This window comes from Magnolia sinica, chromosome 2 (genome assembly GCF_029962835.1).
Source record: "Magnolia sinica isolate HGM2019 chromosome 2, MsV1, whole genome shotgun sequence".
In the NCBI taxonomy this organism is placed as follows: domain Eukaryota; kingdom Viridiplantae; phylum Streptophyta; class Magnoliopsida; order Magnoliales; family Magnoliaceae; genus Magnolia; species Magnolia sinica.
The window spans coordinates 51016495-51034566 of NC_080574.1; the positions used below are offsets into that span (position 1 = coordinate 51016495).

The window sequence follows — 18072 nt, forward strand, 5'->3', positions numbered from 1 at the left end:
CTAGTGGGCTATGATCATGAGATCCCATGATGGGCTTTTCTTGACTATCAGGCCCACTCTTTTGAACCAAACTTCATCTTCTACCTAAGAGGCCCTCCTTGGACGTCGTCATCAAGCCAGATCGACGGTGGGGCTCTCCTACTCCATGCGTACATGTGTAGGTGGGGAGGCATGTGTGCACTTGTGCTCGAGATGTCCTCATCAATTCTCCTCGGCTGCGAAGATTTCTCCAATAGCGAAATAAAACTCCTGAACTGCTCCATAATGGCAGGATCAAGTCTTTGAAGCTCCTCCGCAGTGAGCCACGTGCTCTCTAAAGCTGGGTGTGACTTCATTTAACCAGTTACTTCTGAAACCCGCCGTCCGACATTGAAACTATCTAATGGTCCAAGATATCTTCTATTTCCTCTCTAGGTATGTGAAGGTTAGGTATGGGAGGAAGAGGCTAGGAAGAAAGGTTAGGAAGAGTAGGTATAGGAGGTAGAGGCTGGAAAAATGGGTTGGGACGGGTAGGTATGGGACGTAGAGGCTGAAAAAACAGGTCGGGGGCCATGGATTAAGGGATAAATCTGAGAAATCAGGATGGGTAGGCAAAGGGATAGACCAAGTATCAGTGGTCCCCTGAAAAGTAACTAGATCCTCCACGTAAATGTGAAACTAATTCTCATAGAACGTGAAAGATCTACCTCATACGCATTGAGACCATTTCGTTTAATAATTTTGAACGGTCCATCGCTATACACGTATAAGTTTCGAACGGTACCCTGAGGGTATCACTCTGGCTTGATTCGGATCATCACAGAGTCCCTTACATTAAATTTCATGAAACATTTATGTTGGTCTGCAGAAGATGAGTAATGTTCATTACTAATCATGATCTTCTGCCTGATTTCTTGATGACATGAATGAATGTGATACGCAAAAAACTCTGCGGGCTCTGACGGCCTATGGGACAGTGACATAGAGACAAGATCAATAGGTTTTCCAGGTTTATAACCAGTAACAACTTCATAAGGATTGAGACATGTGGACCTATCGACAGAACTATTAAACACAAACTCGGCTATAGGTATTACGGTGTTCCATGTTCTACTGTGCTCTATATCCCTCATAGGGGGAGACTCATCCAGTAGATCATCAGGAATGACATCACAAAACTCATCCACTATCAGAATGATCTCAGTGGGTAATTCTACACTAGCCTCTGGTGCACTCACTCTAGCCACGAGGCTGCACATGTTGTACCCTTCAAAATAATGGTCTTGATGTCCCTCATAGGGTGGGGGTGCGGGTGTATGCCTATGACTGATTCCTTGGCCACTTCCATTCATTGGTCTATCCTTCTGGCCACCTTCCTGAGATTAGTCATCTTCCCTAATGGTGGGGTTTGTCCTAAGGGAGACCTCTATTTGGTTAATGCGTTGATCTATGCTTTGTTCCAAGCACTTACCCCAAGACTCGATCTGTTGAGACAACTTGTTTAGTGACTCTAGCAGTTGTTTCATGTTTAATGTAGGGTGTTAGCCAAAACCATGATCCGTACATGTGGGCGTACAAGTTGTTAACTCCACCTAAGGACTTTCTACGATGACTATATGAGACTAAATGATCCTATGAGACTCTATATGAGGGGACTATGCAATGTTACTCCAGCAATATATTTAATAAAATAAGGGACTATGGACTCCTAAAAGCTACATGTGAATGACTAGATGCATGACGGACTCAAACAAAGTAACCCTAAACAAATAATGTATTCCCCTATAAGAACTCTAAGCTCTTATACCAAATTTGATACAAGACAATTAACTATTTTCTCTAAAAGCTTGAACTGTTAGAGTATGGCGAATTAATCCCTTTATCTCATAGCCCATGCCCCACATCTCAGGGGTTAGGACCTCGGCCGAACTCCCTTCGTGGGCCCCAAATCACATGGGCCGCTCACCCTGAGTATGTCCCCGCATCACACGAGCTACCGCACTCAAGCCCGGTGTGAAATGCACATTAATCACCCTTAGTAAGGAGTCTCGAACACAAGACCTCCCCCGTGGGCCCCAAATCGCATGGGTCAACCACCTCGAGTGTACCCCTACGTTCAACAGGTGACCCCACTCGAGCCCAATGTGAAAATGCCCATGCATTAGGCACATAAATAGTGGTTTGCCAATTTACTTATCTACATTCGGAGCTTTCTTCTTCACTAAGCTAGAAAATTTTAAGGAGAATAAATGGAGTTTATTTCTTACCACTACCAAAAAACAGGGCAAAGGCTACGGATAAAAACCGTAGCTAAAGGCCTATGGCTACGGTTAAAGTCCGTAGCACAACCGTAGCCATTGGTACCGTAGCCATAGGTCTAAAAGTTATGGCTACGGATTTTAACCGTAGCCATCGAAACAATGGGTACAGATTAAATCCGTAGCTGTAGCTTCCGTAGCCCTAAGGTATTTATAGCTACGGATTATATCTGTAGCTAAAGGTAAAGCAAGAACCGTAGCAATAGGTTTAATCAGCAACAGCTACGGTTTTTATATAAAAAGCTACGGTTAATAGCCGTAGCTTTTGGAACAATAGGTACAGATTAAATCCATAGCAATATTTTCCGTAGTTTTAAATTATATACAGCTACGGATTATATCTATAGTTAAAAGTAGAATGAGAACCGTAGAAATAGGCTGAAATTAGTAAGAGCTACGGTTAATTGCCGTAGCTAATGCCTATGTTTTTATAAAAAAATTAAATAATAATGGTAGCTCTTACCATTATAGTACACCCTGATAACTCATATAAGCTAATATAGATAAATACTTCGTGGCTAAATCATTCATTCATTCGATCAAACACAATCATTTATTCATTCAATCATATACAATCATTCATTTCCATTGACAAAAGTATAATAGTTATATGCCTCTACTGGTTATCAATTTACCATAAACTAACATCCTATTTTCAGCTTCGCTTTGATCCGAAAGCTTACTGCACATGGCTGAAAATCAATTTCATCATACAAAATGAAAGAAATTGCATGTTATGACATTATACATGAGGCTGAAAATGTTTTTGTGGGTGCTTTGAAGATTGAGCTGAAAATGCAATGGTCTCACTTGAACAATGGACACTCTGAGGATTGTGCCTCTGAGGCCAACCCCAACAAATGCGATCGCCATGATAGCCGGGCCAGCGAGGAACCTCGCAACCATTCTGTATGCAGCGAGTTTAGTCCCACAGGCTATGATTCTTGGCTGTAAGGGCCATGAACAGTCCTGAAAATTCAAAAAATTCAAAGGCAGTTCAAGTCAATTCAAAACACTTGAAAAACAAGGACTAAGAATCATGATGAGCATATCAATGATCTTACCGAGACTGAACATGACCATCCCAAGACCTGCATTCGACAAGATCGTGACAGAATTTTCCATGATTTGAGGCTTCTTACAATGAGCATATCTATGATTTTTACTCTTTGTGACTTGTGTGTGACCAATATAACAAAAACAGTAGCTACATACAAGGCAGTCAACTTGCAAAACATGAGAAATTAGTGAGCAATATGTATATATGAGATGCCAATGTAATAAGAGTGAGACTAAACCACTACATGACCTCCACACTTGTTGAATGGCAGTTACTCATCCACCGTACACGTGGGACATGGCATATATGTATTTCAATGCCAACCACCAAAATAGTCAGCCCCACTATGGGTGCAGCACAGCCCAAAAATCACTCTGACTGATCTTAACCACACATCCTATTAATTTGGACATTTGACCATTTCTCTCTTAGGTGTGTGTTGGCTGCAAATTGGATGGCTACATACATCCAATAAGTGCAATTTCAGGACACAATATATCCTCATTAGAACCGAGTGACCATGTATGCCACATGTACAGTGGATGAGGCACCACCATCAAGAAATCACAGAGAAACCATATAGAAGTCTAGCCGAAGAATATGAAGAAACTGCAAATTCCAGAGAAAGAATGGAAAAATGAAAGATTAGTTAGAGATAAAAGCAAAAACATGGTCATTGGCACAACCTTATTCGAACTGTGTTGAGCGCCAACAAGCATTTGGTCCCTAAAAATCAACTCACCCTCTTTGAATTCCAAGCTTGCATAGAGAGCTGCAGTTGCCTATCCAAATTGAAGATATCACAATTCATGAGAAGTACAATAAAAGCGAATAGACAGTGCAAATAGATTTTTCTAAGGGAGTGTTTGGGTTGAGAGTATACTACAGAAAGCAAATAATTTTCCTTTGATTTGACATTTCCTTTTTTTTCTCTCTTTTTCATTTTTCCTTTGGAAAGGCTTTCATTTGACATTTTTCTCTGTTTGATAAACATAAAAGGAGAAGGAAATCAATTTCCATTGCTAAGCAAGGGAGTAAAACTTTTTTTCCAAAATATCAATTGATGGGAAAAGAGGTTTCTGTATGATGTGACGCTTTTAGGGCGTGTTTGGGCAATGGGAGTAGAAGGGATTAGGTGGGATGGAATTGCATCTGGTCCTGTGCCAATTCCACTCCATGTTTGGGAAGAATGGAAAAGCTGCAGATGGAATTGTATTGGGTCCTATGCCAATTTCACCCAATGTTATGTGTGGGCTATATCCACACCGTCCACCCATTTTTCGAGATTATTTTAGAGTATGGGCCAAAAAATCAGGTAAATCTAAAGCTCAAGTAGACCCCACCATAGAAAGCAATGGGGATTGAATACTTACCGTTGAAAACTTCTTTGGTGCCACATAAGTTTTGGATCTGCCTCATTTTTAGGCCCATGCCATAAAATGAGGTTACAAAACAAATGAACGGTTTAGATATAACACTTGTGTTATTCTCAGTAATTTCAAATGATGGTGGGTATATCCATTCAATGTACCACCATATTACCAACAAAGCATGGAATTAATCTTATCCCATGGCAACAGGGGACAATCCCTTCCATGGGTAATAATTATGTTTTTTGAATCCCATCCCACCTAATCCCTTCTAATCCCACCGCCCAGACACGCCCTTAGTGCAAAATTGGAAGGAAAAATGTTTCCCTTTGAAAATTGAAATTCAAACCAGACAGTTTCTATAGTAAAACGAACAGGTGCAAAGGTTTTCCTTCCCCCAATGTCAATCTCACTTTACCATCTGCTTATGTCACACTTGTACTTTCCCTCGCTTTCCCTAGTTTACCGTCAATCTAAACACACCCTAATATATCACAAAATGTAAAAGATAATCCTCAACATTGAAAAGGCAAAGTATGATCTACGAATTGTTTCTAGCATCATTCGTAATGCCTTTTATAACTTTTCCAATTTATCCTGTTTTCTCACACATTAGTAATTGAGCACAAAACTCTTTAGACCCAGTCTGCAAAAAACCATAATATTCAGCCCTTGTTGAAAAGAATAAGATACATTGAAGATGAAAAGAATAATTCAATTTAGATTATCCAAGTGAGTGGGTAAAGTTGACTCGGGTGTCTTAGGCCCTTGTTGTGAACTATTCTTCTTATAATATTCATGTTAAACATTACTAAAAAAAATAATCTTAATGTTAAACTTCACACATCTAATCCTTTTTTGAACATGAGAATACTTGATTACTTCAAAGTGTACTAGAAGACTGACAAGATTCTGTGTAGGACTAGACTCTAGTGGCTTAATTCCTATAGGTAAAAGAGTTGCACCTTGTAGGAAGACTTGTGCTAATGAGCATCTTTAGAGCACCAACATCCATGACATTTTAAAATGAAGTTCCCATAAGAGACATTGAAAGGAAAATAATATTTTAACATTGATTATCTTAGTGCTACTATAAGGAGATTCAAAATCAACATATTTGGTACAAACAGAAAAAGGTGCAAGAACCATGTTTTATGCCATCAAATGTAGCTGGAAGCCTAGACCAAAAGGATGAATGTTAATACATTAGTTAGAGTTATCAGTTTTACTTTGGAAAAATACTAGTTCAATCATTGAATATCATGTGGGGACACAACAAATATTATTGATCATTGATGTTTTACATAATAACATTGAATACATGTCTTGGTATGCATGTATCTAAAAACAACAACACATGCACAAATATCCTTGGTAACTTGTGAATTTGAATGCTATATCACCCTTACGGCACTAGGTCACCAGGTGCTTATCCTGGAATGGGAAAAATGCTTATGCAAAAGCATTCTTATATGAGAATTAAAATACTCATTACTCACTTCTCGAATAATGTAATTTCTACTTCAAAAGCATTAGCTGAATGCATTCTAGATCTTCCTTCAAAACTAATATGTAAAGGATTTTTTTCTTTTTGTACTGATGAGTTGATTTTGGTAATGATGAATTGATTTTCCTCTTATGAACACAAGTTGCACATGTGAAGCCCAAGATTGATGATCCAGACAATTGAGCTCATAGCTCTCATCATGGATGGACCATGGCCAAAGAATATCTTCAATCAGACAATGCTAACCTTTCCATCAGCAGCAAGAAAAAAGTTCATTACGAAGAATTTCACAGCAATCCAAACTCAATGGAAAAGAAGGCCAAATATTAGGTGGCTAGGCTTCCAATTTGGGAAAATTTTCTGTGAGCAGTCTATCCATGATGAGGACCATCAGGTCAATGACTTGGATATCCCAACCATGAACCCCACAAAAATGAACTTCATGCACAATAGGGAGTTCCCTACTAGTCACTAATTGAGAACTCAGCCTCTAATGTTAAATGTAATCATCACTTGAAGTAAACTATGTAAAAGTTTTTAATATCTCAATTATTTAAAACAACATATTAGCATTCACCGATACTTTGGCTGGGATCTCGGCCGTTGTCATGCAATCTCTATTCATTGTAGTTAATATTTCTTGTTAAGTATTTGAGAGCAAATGCATATGCATCTGTGTGTAGGCGGAAGAACATGAGATGTCCTACATACCACTCATAAATTGGATCAGGAACAAGGAATTTTCAGTATGCCTGCATATCCTACCATGAAAGATGTCAGGAATCATGAGAAGTACACTATCATTAACATAGAAATCCTAGTAAGCCTCCATCAACAATATGTCAATACAAGCAGGGGCCTAGATTTAATAAAGGTAGTGATTACGTGTTGTATTATACTTAACCCATTATACTTAACCCCAAGGCGGAATGCAGTGCCATTGAGCCGGCAATCTTTAGCCAAATTTTTGGTAAATTTTAGGCCATCTTGCATGCTGTTTCCAGAAGCATTCACCATAGAGACTATGACACCGGCTGACGAACCGGCCAGTGGTGTGGTTTCCTGAGCACACGAAAAGATCCCATTTTATTAAAAAGAAGAAAAAGAGTGTACTATACAAGAACTTTGCATTTTCCCATATCAATGACAGGTAAAACGTAACAAAAGAATTACAAATAATGGCAGGTAATATTTCCTTCAAATTTTGGTCCTGAAATTGGAGATATCAGTAGTATAGGCGGTTTAACTTGTGTCTGAAACAAACACCTCAAGAACATTGGTAAGACCTACAGTAATCTATTGCTGATTTAAGTAGCATAAGTTGCTTTCAAAATGTGATTAGCTTCAAAAGCCCAAAATCAACTAATCATTTGTTAAAACAGAATGTATCTTACAACCACTGAAATCTTCTAAACAACACATGACAGCAGAGAATACAAAACATAAGGGTGCTGTTAATAACATGAACATATCTGAAGGCCAAAACATAAAGTTACATGCTACTTAAGTAGGCATAGAAATTTCGACATGGCATATCATAGGATTTCAAATATCAACCCCCACACACAAATACAAAAAAGAAAGAAATGACTTAATCCCCAAAAATGCACTAGAATTGCTATTCTGGTAGTCATGCACATAACAATTATCTTTTAGTACAGTGACTTACTAATGGTCTAATTAGAACAAAATCTTCCTTGATCAGATTATCTTGTAAGATTAGTTCCTTCTTCCAAACAGTCACATAGTCAAATAAAGAAACAGAAAAATATATCTAAAACTACTCAAAACTAGTCACAATGAAAAGGACGAATGGTCCAGAAGACGTAATAAGTTGAGTCTGAATTAAGACAGACGCACCTAAGGGCCTGATGAAGGGCCATCATCCCAACCACTGCTGTTCTGACCCTTGTTTGGGCCTCTCTCTGCTGCAAATGCCACCCATCTGCTCTCATTTCTGGGGCTTTTGATTGGGGTTTTGGGGAGCCAAGGAGAGGTAAATTTGGAATTGGGGGGAACTGTTGGAGAAGCGCTGAAATCCCCACCATTTATCTCTCCTCAATCCACTCCTTCGAAAAAGATTCTTAGTTGAAGCATTTCTTCAAACATGTAGGAGGCCATGGACAGTGGCGGATATGTCTGCCACTACCATGGTTGCTGCCCAATTTTCGGCCATCAAAAGAGGAAATGAGAGAGAAAGAGAGAGTACCTCTGACTTCGTGCTCTGATTTCTTCTATTCCCGTTGGCTATTGGAGGGAGATCGATCAAATGACTGCTTCGAAGAGAACGAACTGGGAGACGCCGATAGAGAGGGAGGGAAATCAGGGAGATCGAGAGAGGGAGCGAGAGGAAGGGAGAGCGATCAAGAGAGTACGAGGGAGAGAGATCGAGGAAGGCAAAGGGAGAAGATCGGGAGAGAGAGAGAGAGAGAGAGAGGGAAAGAGGAGAATGGGAGCTAAGATCGGGAGAGAGAGAGAGAGAGAGAGAGAGAGAGAGAGAGAGAGAGAGGAGAATGGGAGCAGAGATCGGGAGAGAGTGAGCTAGGGAAATAAGGGAATGGAGGGAGAGAGGAGAAGAAAAGAAATTTTTGGGCGCGCCTCTATTTTGAGCGCGCGCCCTTTTTGGGCATGGATTGGGTTCCAACCAGGACGGTCCTATTAGGGGCTCTGTGGTGCCCATCATGATGTACGTAGTTTATCCATGCCGTCCATTCGTTTTGATAATTATTTTTAGGTTATGATCTTAAAAATAAGGTATATTGAAGGCCCAAGTGGACCACACCATAGAAATCACATGTGATTTAATTTTCATTGTTTCCTACCATGTGGTCTACTTGATCCTTCAATCTACCTAATTTTTTGGGTTCATGCCTAAATGATATGTCAAAACAGATGGATGGATTAGATAGTACACATACATTTTGGTGGGCCTCAGAGAGCCCCTTACACGATCATCAATTTCAGGTGGTGTAGCAATCTTTTAGCTACGGATTAAACCCGTAGTAGTATAGCTACGGTTTATATCCGTAGCAAAAAAATAACATAGTCCGTAGCCTTTGCTCATTTTTTTGGTAGTGTACCCTCAACATATATATAGAGATCTCAATAAAGAAGATTTGCACTTTTTTTTCTCACTCATTCTCACCTGTATTCCACAAGTACCTCAACAGATAATTGACATACACACCTAAGGATGTTATGGACGCCATTTGATTGGAGAAAAGTGTAGAGAGTTGGAGACCTGTCATTGGCTTTGGACAGCCCAGTACACATGCTACAGTTTTATTAATGTCAGGGGACATGTCGGGCACAACCACTTTATTTGCAGTCCACACGAAAGGATTCAGCTTGCATACCATCAGATCTTATATTTTGTGGCCCTCACTAAAACCAGACATGGGCTGTCTTGCATGCTTCATGTAGGTAAGGGAGTAGTTTGTGTGGGTGTTGAAGAAAGTGGGTCCCATGTAGGACATGCACAAGCCTAAGTGATGTAACAAGTGAAAATATGTGGGTTTAGGCATTACAACTCATCATTGCCAATCTATTCTAGCAAGTGCCAAACTTGGGCAAAATTTATTCAGATCCAGTTCTTGCACGAGCCTTTATCAATAACGCCAAACTCTGGCACTTTCACTATTACAGTTATTACAAGAAAAAAGGCCTTTACCGACAATCAGAAGTGCTGGTAAAAGTAGTTTATCAGCGAGGTGAAGCATCTGTAAAACATTTATCAGCGGGGTGCGTAGGCAAAGGATTTATCGGCACTAATCATCCTTTACCGACGCTCTTTGCGGTCGATGTAATTGAGTAGACTTTTCCAGCGCCCATTCTCCTTTTACCGGCCCCTTCTATTGGCCGCTGGTAAAAGTTTTTTTTTTTTTTTTTAAGTGCTGATAAAACTTTTACCGGTGCTCAAAACAAGCGCCATCATAGGGGTGCATCAGCAATACCGAGGCTAATCAACCTTTACTAACGCATTTTGCAGTCGCCGTAATTGAGTAGACTTTTTCAACACCCATTCTCCTTTTACTGGTGCCTTCTGCTGGTCGTCAGTGATATCTGAAAAAGCACTAACAAAAGTTGTAAAAGCTTCGGCAAAAGTCTGTCCAAGTGCTAGTTATAAAGGTATTCCAAACCACAGTTTCTAGCCACAATTAATCACGGAAAAGCGCCAATAGAAGTCTATACAAGCGCTAGTAAAAGTCTTTCAAAGGGCTATAGAGATTTGAAAGGCCTTGGTTAAAAGTTGTGCGATCCTCGGCACACAGGCCAGTAAATTATTTTTATAATTCAATTGGAACCTATATTTTTTTAATATTTGAAACCTAAAAAATATTGCAATATAATTAAAACTGAATATTAAAAAAAATTATATTACTTTACAACAAAAAAATATAATATTTACAATAACATGTTAAAAATAGTCTTGAATACATTAAAAAATAAAATAACAAATCCTCCATGTGATCCACTCCTAGCACAAGTGGTGTCAAAAGGCATCTATGCTTATGGGCCTAAATTTAGGGGCAATTGATCAAATCTTGCACACAAGGTAAAAAAGTCAAAAAGTAGCATTCCACAACGATATAATCAATGAACTAAAAAAATGTGGTAGATATAAAAGATTTTTTTTTATTTTTTTTTAAGTGAAATTTTAAAGACAGCTGAAAAGGAGGTGAAAAAGTGGATGGTGGTAACTTTTTTTTTTTTTTTAAAGAAAAGAAAAAGATGGGGGCTCACCCCAATATATTGATTTTATGAATAGGGGATGAACGAACACTCTTTCAGGAGGGCTCCACAAAAAAAACCGGGCCTCACCTATCATATCAACTAACACTCAAAAAAGAGAAAGGAACGAACTCCACTACCTACTCAAAAACTCCAACTTAGCACCACCTCCATCAGCCCTGCACTGCTGAGCAGAAAATGGAGACCACAATGAACATGGAGAAAAGAGGAATGGGGTCTCTGAGCCGCCCTAACCAGCAGAGAAACCAACCCATGCCACTCCCATGACATCTAAAAAGAGGATGCCAACAAATGCCCAAAATCAGCGGCAATTCCTCCTGGCTACTTCCCTAATCGATGCCAGCCCCAACTTGTCAAGAAAGATGATGATAATGTTGGCATAAGGAAGATGATTCGGCAAATTGTCATCTAGTCTCCAAATGCCTCTTTTTATAAGAATACTTCCCTTGATTTTGGAGGGAACTTTCACCAACTCAGCTCACACAAACATGAGGCATCAAACATGGCTACTCTGAGAGACCCAATATGCCAACATTCCCAATAGAGTTATGTAGTAACATCAAAACATTTTGTATTATTCAATAAGCAATAGCTCATAAAAACATGACATACAGGGAAAAAAGTAATCTAGATTAATATAAATGAATGAACTATATATAAAATAATTAAAAAATATAAATTAAGATATTTTCCAAATGGTGGTGTCAATGTGTTTGATACACATCTGACCCAGAATTCTTTTGAGAAATGGATCTGAATGGTTGAAACACTATGGCTTCTTCAGGATTGGTTGAAGATGCATTAATCTCGTATTTATTTTAGTTTATGATAGGTCTTTTTCTTTTTCCTTTTTTTTTTTTTTCTTTCTTTCCTGCCTTTTGAGAGCTAACGAAAACTTTGTTAATGACCAAAACTTTTCATTTTCCACACTTTTCCTTAGACGTGATGTTTCCTTTCCTCAGCTACTATTTGGCTTCCACCATTCCATAGTAGATTCACATTAAGGCCACAACTGTCTTTGTATAAAATGTATTAGGACTAGTAAGCACGAACTAGCCAAATTAATCTTTCATTTTCCTAGTCCATCCTAATATATTCAAAATATTTCCTAAAACTTCTATGCACCTTCAAGTTATTAGCATGAAGCTTATGGTTTTATGCTCCCTCTCTAAACCCCACGTTCCAGCATGGTCATAAAGAATTTCTAATTCATTGTAATAAGTAACGCATTAGAATCTCAAACAAGCATAGATTAACCACTCAAAGTATGAAATGAAACCCAAAGTCTTGACCACCAGTGGAACGATTGGCGTGTCTAATTACAATCCTGCACTTTGCAAATGGAAATAGAGCATCAAAACATTATCCTGGTACCTCTACAACAAGAACAAGCTGAGGCAATTCTCAAAATAATAATGTCAGCAACAGAAATGAAACTTAGAGGGGTTTACGCAGCAACAATTTTCAAGCAGTAAAATACAATAATATTAAAAGTTACTGGTTTTCAGAACAGCCTACTGATTCAAAATTCTGAGAAATGAAAACACTTTTAACAATCAAATTATTGGTCTGTTTACCAGAAAAGGAAAAAAGAAAAATATCTACTTTGGAAGGTCCAAAATCTTATCACGATTTCAAGTTATATAAAAGGGAGAGTTAGTACCGAATTCTCTGTAGTAATTTGGAACTTCCCATGTATGGAAAGTCCATCCCCTCATCCCATGACGAATCCATTAAGAATTGAAACCTTGAACCATGTTTCGTAGTTAGTATTGAAAATAGTTTCCAGTCATGTACACAAGAACCTGGACCATGCACTCAGACAAAACATAAAATCTTATAAATTACTCATGTAAAGAAAAAAGAAGAAGAAGAAGAAGAAGAAGAAGAAGAAGAAACAAAAAAGAAGAAAAAAAGTTATTCGCAAATACATTCATGAATGAGTAACAGAGATAAGCATTTAACATGCTTATAACAGACTGGTTGTTACAAATACCCAATGTTTTTATATATACTGTTTCCAAATTGGTATCCAAAGCATATCTACATGGTATGAAGGGAAAACATGCTACCCCTGTAACTATATTTTTAAGAATTAGGTAAACAACAATCTATTATAATAAAGCAGGAATGTTTCAAAAACAAATGACAAGGACCCTGCAAACTAGTAACCAGACCAATGTTGGTGAAAAGCACGAGAAAAAATGAAGAGGACAAATGTCAACTTATTTCAAATCATTTAATTTACAACATATTTTCGTATCTTTTCAAGTTCATCAGGAGTTCTTATAGAAAGCTTCTCTCCATAATACATTTTTTTCCAGCCTGGTTCTCCCAATTTGACCTGACAACATGAATATCAAATCTGTAACTTACAAAAGTAAATAGAAAAGCCTAAAGATTTGTGCCAATACGATGAAATACAATAATAATAATAATAATAATAATGATGATGATGATGATGATGATGATAATAATGATGATAATAATAATAATAATAATAATAATAATAATAATGATAATGATAATGATAATGATAATAATGATGATGATGATGATGATGATAATAATAATAATAATAATAATAATAATAATAATGATGATGATGATAATGATAATAATAATAATGATAATAATAATAATAATTTAAAAAAAAAATCATACAAATACATGGTTGTTATCCTCATCTGAAGGCTAGATGGATAAACTACATAAAGTAATCAAAGCACAAATAACAAATATGCAAATACATTTCATGGGTGTTCTAAGGGAGATCTTTTGGGAAGTTGGGGTACGAGAAGATTCTTGGCTTGTGGTTTTTTTCATCTTTTTTCCATGTCATATGATTTATGTGGGCTCAAAACTTTTGAGTGACAAGAGGGTAACTTACATGTTGCACCGGTCCTAAATGATGCATCCTTCTTTTGGAGTGAATACAATTGTCAAATTTTTAACCAAAAAGGAAAAAATATAAACAGACCCAAGAAGTGACAAAGGTGATCATTCATATCTAGGAAAGAACCAGGACCTTAAGTGGGCCCAAGTTGGTCCCAAGCAGGGTTCGAAAGTTGGCCCAATAACAACCACTCAACAGCAGCAAACAGGGAGTCATACTGCTTGTAGGCTGAAGTTAAGGGCTGATACCAGCACCCTTGTAGAGGGAATTAAACATGATTACGGCTTGTGCATGGACCCCACTTTAAGGCTATTTTACTTATATTAATAGTCTTGGATAGGAGTTACAATAGCTTCGATTTAACCAAATCTATAACGGAGATTAAGAGAGAGGTTTAAGGCATCCTTAAGAGTGTATAGGGCTTTATTTCATCTCTGTGGATGTTTATGTTATGAGTTTCTTTGAAGAGTTTGATGTGTAATTTCTTTTTGGGGATAAATAAGATGGACGGTCATTTTGTTGGGTTTGGGGAGTTATCAACCCTTGATTTATCATTGTCATATGAATCTTGTATGGTTTTAATCACAGTTTAAAAACACTAAGAGTTAATTTGAACCTCGATTAAGTCACCTCAACTCGATTGTCTTTTGAGTCAACTCACAATAGAAATCAATTCATTTGAGTTTCGTCAAGTTGCATTTGAATACTATTTCGAGCTTTTTATGGTCAATCAGATCTTGTTCTTTTTCTTTCACTCAGGATGATGAGATATTTTTCCCTAAATTTCTAGGATTTCTTAGATTTTAGATGTTTTCTTCCTATCTATTACATTTTTATTATCGTACAGATTTCATAACATTTCAATATTCACAAACACTCACCAAATAGCGGGTTTTACATTTGGGTTGTGCCAAGTTGTCTGCCAAATCTTGGGGTCTAGCAAACCTGATGGACTTACGAGTCAAGTTTACTTTTTAGGACTTTGAACCATGGTTTTAATTTGTTTTTGAATGCTAGAATCTTTTCATAAATGCTGGAAATTCTGATTTATTGCTCATATTCGTTATTACTAGCTAGATATTGCAATTTGAGTGTTGGAGAACAAGAGTGCTGGAAGCCTAAAACTAGTTTTCTAACAGCTGGAACAACTTTCCAATTGCTGGAGATTGTTACTAATTACTAAAAAATTGATTTCCATGGTTAATTTCATAATAATCTACTGCGATCAAATTTGATTGAGTGGGAAATTCTTTGGGCCTGTCCTAAAGTCTTGGATCTGAAGACTGCAATTGACAGGGACTCTCTATACACAATTAACTGAATAATAGCATAATCAACAATAGTTATTATTTGTGCAGACAACAGATAACTATAAAATAAGGAGAACGCCCACCTATCAAAAGTGCGAATTGGGCCTGTAACAACATTATACAGAGAGCATTTCACTGCTAAACTCCTAGAGAAAACATTCAAGTGCAGAGGTTAGCGGCAAGCTAAAATAGCAACAACTAAACTGAGAAGTCAAAGCAGATAATCTCCTTGGCATTTTAACAAACAACTCCTCTGCATATATACCATTCTCCACACACACATACACAGTACAACCAAACTGAATGCATATGTACCATTCTCTACAAAATCACATCTCTTTGGCATTTTAACAAACAACTCCTCTGCATTTTTTTTAAAAATACTAACAGAGAGAGAGAGAGAGAGAGAGAGAGAGAGAGAGAGAGAGAGATGGTAAAGAGGCTAGCAAATGATTAAGAGCGTCAATCTTGATATGAAGGCTCCCATTTTACCAGATCAATCGGCAAAAAATCATCAATTTATAAAAGAGAATACCAAATCTTATCAAATTGAAGAAGGAAAAGCACATATCCAAGATAAATCCAGACAAAAAAATCCTTTAGAAAAATGAATAATCATTGAATTGGATTGAAAAATAAAGGCAATGATGCATGGTGGTGGTGAGATGCACGAAGGGACTGAAGCTTCGTGCAATGGTCGCGAGTGTGGTGCCAAGAAAGGCTGCCGCAAGAGTGGTCCGTGGTGGAAGTATGGCAGAGAGGGTTTTGATGGGGGGCTACCGATTATGGAAATCATGATGATGTAATGGCGATGGCGGCGGCTTGGTCAGCTACAACAATGGCAGAGGATGTATTGATGGAGGGTTTCGCAATGGATTGTAAGGGTTACGAGCAATCCGGCCCTCACAAAAAGACAGAGAGAGAGAGAGAGAGTGGGATTTTCGTGCCGAGAGAGAGAATGATAAATGATATTATGGCTCTTTCTTTTTAACTTTTAGGGCCCTTTGCCGACCCCCAATTTTTGGCTGCCGATAAAAATGAGTCGGCGATGCCCCATCTTCTTGTAGTCGGTGTTATTAGACTTCTCAAGCTTTATCTTTGGTACCAATTGCCATGTAAAAAAGCTTCCATACACCCGAGAGAAAAGGGTAAGAGAATAATAACAGGCGAGAAGCACAAAAGCTATATATGGTTTGATAATTTGTATGCGTTCATGGGACAACGACATGGAGCTTATTTCTTAACTAAAATATAAAAAAATTTAAGGAGAAAAAAAAAGTTTCTCTCTCACCCTCAACATACACAAAAAGAAGACTTATTCTCTTTATATTTGTTACCATATATACACACACACACACATATATATATATATAGAGGATATGCCCTAAGGAGGTGATTGGATCGTAAGTTACATAAAATAAGTTACTTCTGCCTCAAGTATCTTATCTTGATTTATACTTGTTGATGCAAAAATCTAGTTCACCCTCGCTGAGCTGCTGGACCTTCAAACACCTACACAGGAAGAAGATAAAGGAAACTCTGGCTAAAGCAGGGGACCTTCCGATGCCAAAGTCAGGCTAGGAATCTAGGTCTGGTATATCGAGGGGTTCTAGGTGAGAGATTTTATGTACCTTTCACCATAGATAAGTCTTTTATTTATAGGGCAATAGTTGATTACATGGGTGAAGACGTTTCTTGAATTATAGGTGTGCATTCAGCGGATGTCTCTCAACTGTTTCGCATGATCTCTGGTGAAGATAAGATCAACTTATTGAACCCTAAGAAAGTTGAAGCAGATGGCCGATGCTGAGGTCTATGGCCGACCTGCCAATGCCGAGGTGGTTTTGGTCAACCTGACCTTCTAAGGCTGATTTGCAGGCCGAGGTGGTTTTGGCTGACCTGACTTGCTGAGGCCGATTTGCATGCTGAGGTGGTTTTGGCCGACTTGACTTGCCAAGGTCGAGGTGGTTTTGGCCTGCCAACCTGACCTAGGGGTAGTATGCCGGCCTGTCCTAGTCGACCTGACCTGGGTACTCGGATTAGCTTTGAGCCTCCCCTTATCATTGGCCATATAGCAAACTTGCCGACATGTTGACCTCTCTTCCTTGGCCATTGAGGAGGTCATTGGTCATGATCGACGTTGGCCCACCACGTATCCCACATAGATGTCTAAGCTGACCTCTTCTCTTTAGTCAATCCATTTTTACCCATAACAGTAAAGCCCCTACTTTCGAGCTCGCACAGCGAGCTTGGAAAGTAAGTTGACTTTGGTGAGGTTAAACATTTTAGCCAAGTAGGAGCATTGGGGTGAGCTCTTGAGCGCTTCCTTTTACTAGGGGAATTCTACTTTTATCGAACAGATGTGTTAGCTGCAATAACCCCTTCATGAGGAGCCAAGCAGTTTGCTTAGGAGGATTATTTTTCCTTACACTAAGAGATCCTCATTGTAGATTGTGCAATTCAAGTGTTGTTACTAATTATTGGTCCGGCCTCTTCTTTAAGGGTCGAAGGACTGGTTAAGGACTGTTTTTTCCCTGCACTAAGGGAAGTCCTCGTAGTAGATCATATAGTTCTAGTAAGACGGATTTTCTTCCCTTTAATTGAGGGAAGTCCCAGTAGCTCGAATCATCGATACATTTAAAAGAAATTCCCTTCTCCTGACTGGGAGAAATTCTTTTATTGTAAAAATCATCGAACAATAGAAAGCACAATAGTAGAATCATGAGTGCCTTTTTTCCTTTTAAAAAGGTAGGTCGCTCTTAGTCGAGAGTAGGTCAAGGTTGGCCGACGAGTCCTATTACCGAGCTCGGTTGTTTGGTTCAGCTCGGTTGTTACGTTTCCTTGCTCAGCTTGACTTCTTTTAGTACCTGCTCTAGCTTG

General features: G+C 38.3%; 1 protein-coding gene across 1 annotated transcript; it reads right to left on the minus strand.

Annotated features, from left to right (window-relative positions):
• Positions 1-6933: 6933 nt before the first annotated feature.
• LOC131225414 (uncharacterized) lies at positions 6934-9507 on the minus strand. Its single transcript, XM_058220949.1, has 3 exons — positions 9380-9507; positions 8444-8690; positions 6934-7296 (listed from the first exon to the last, which is right to left on the minus strand). Exons 1-3 carry the CDS (start codon positions 9505-9507, stop codon positions 7066-7068), a joined length of 606 nt encoding a protein of 201 aa, XP_058076932.1. The 3' UTR covers positions 6934-7065.
• Between the last annotated feature and the right edge of the window lie 8565 nt (positions 9508-18072).